This window comes from Sinocyclocheilus grahami, unplaced genomic scaffold (genome assembly GCF_001515645.1).
Source record: "Sinocyclocheilus grahami isolate Dianchi unplaced genomic scaffold, SAMN03320097.WGS_v1.1 scaffold2187.1, whole genome shotgun sequence".
Classification (NCBI taxonomy): domain Eukaryota; kingdom Metazoa; phylum Chordata; class Actinopteri; order Cypriniformes; family Cyprinidae; genus Sinocyclocheilus; species Sinocyclocheilus grahami.
This window is the reverse complement of record NW_015507366.1, coordinates 53,334-54,119: the sequence shown is the minus strand read 5'-3', so window position 1 is coordinate 54,119 and position 786 is coordinate 53,334. Positions and strand designations below refer to the sequence as shown.

Genomic DNA, 786 nt, shown 5'->3' with positions numbered 1-786 from the left:
CCTCTACAGCCCCTACCACAAAGACATGAGCGGGATGGGGCAGAGCTTGTCCCCTCTGGGCAACGGCTTGGGCTCCATCCACAACGCGCAGCAGACGCTTCACAACTACGGCGCGCACAGCCACGACAAGATGCTGAGCTCCAACTTCGACGCGCACACTGCCATGCTGGCCAGAGGGGACCAGCACCTCTCCAGAGGCCTCGGTGGCCCCGCGGCGGGCATGATGCCGCACCTCAACGGGATGCACCACGGCGGGCACCCGGGCCACCCTCAATCCCACGGGCCCGTGTTGGCTTCCAACCGGGACAGACCGCTCTCCTCCTCCTCCTCCTCCGGAGCGCCGGGCTCCGGCTCGGGTCAGCTGGAAGAGATCAACACGAGGGAAGTAGCGCAGCGCATCATGGCCGAGCTCAAGCGCTACAGCATCCCGCAGGCCATCTTCGCGCAGCGGGTGCTGTGCCGCTCGCAGGGCACGCTCTCCGACCTGCTGCGGAACCCCAAACCCTGGAGTAAACTCAAGTCCGGCCGCGAGACGTTTCGCCGCATGTGGAAGTGGTTACAGGAGCCCGAGTTTCAGAGGATGTCGGCCCTACGGCTTGCAGGTAAGACAAGGTATCTGCTTTTGAACATCTTCTGTGTCCGTTAAGGCTTTAGGGCCTGTGCGAACCTTTATTGTGCGCGATTTTAATTCATTTTACAAGCGTCCTGAGTGAAACACTCTATTGCACCACCGCTTGTTAGTTTTTTTTCTTTCTATTGTTTATTTACTTTAAAACATCTAAAAAA

General features: G+C 58.7%; 1 protein-coding gene across 1 annotated transcript in view; it reads left to right on the top strand.

Moving 5' to 3' along the window:
- Nucleotide 1: 1 nt before the first annotated feature.
- LOC107574330 (one cut domain family member 2-like) overlaps nucleotides 2-786 on the top strand; it is a gene marked incomplete at its 5' end in the record, with an annotated part of 17,069 nt that continues 16,284 nt past the window's right edge. Inside the window, one exon of the mRNA XM_016260772.1 lies at nucleotides 2-602. Coding sequence (XP_016116258.1) covers nucleotides 2-602 — 601 coding nt within the window. The remainder of the gene's footprint in view (nucleotides 603-786) is intronic.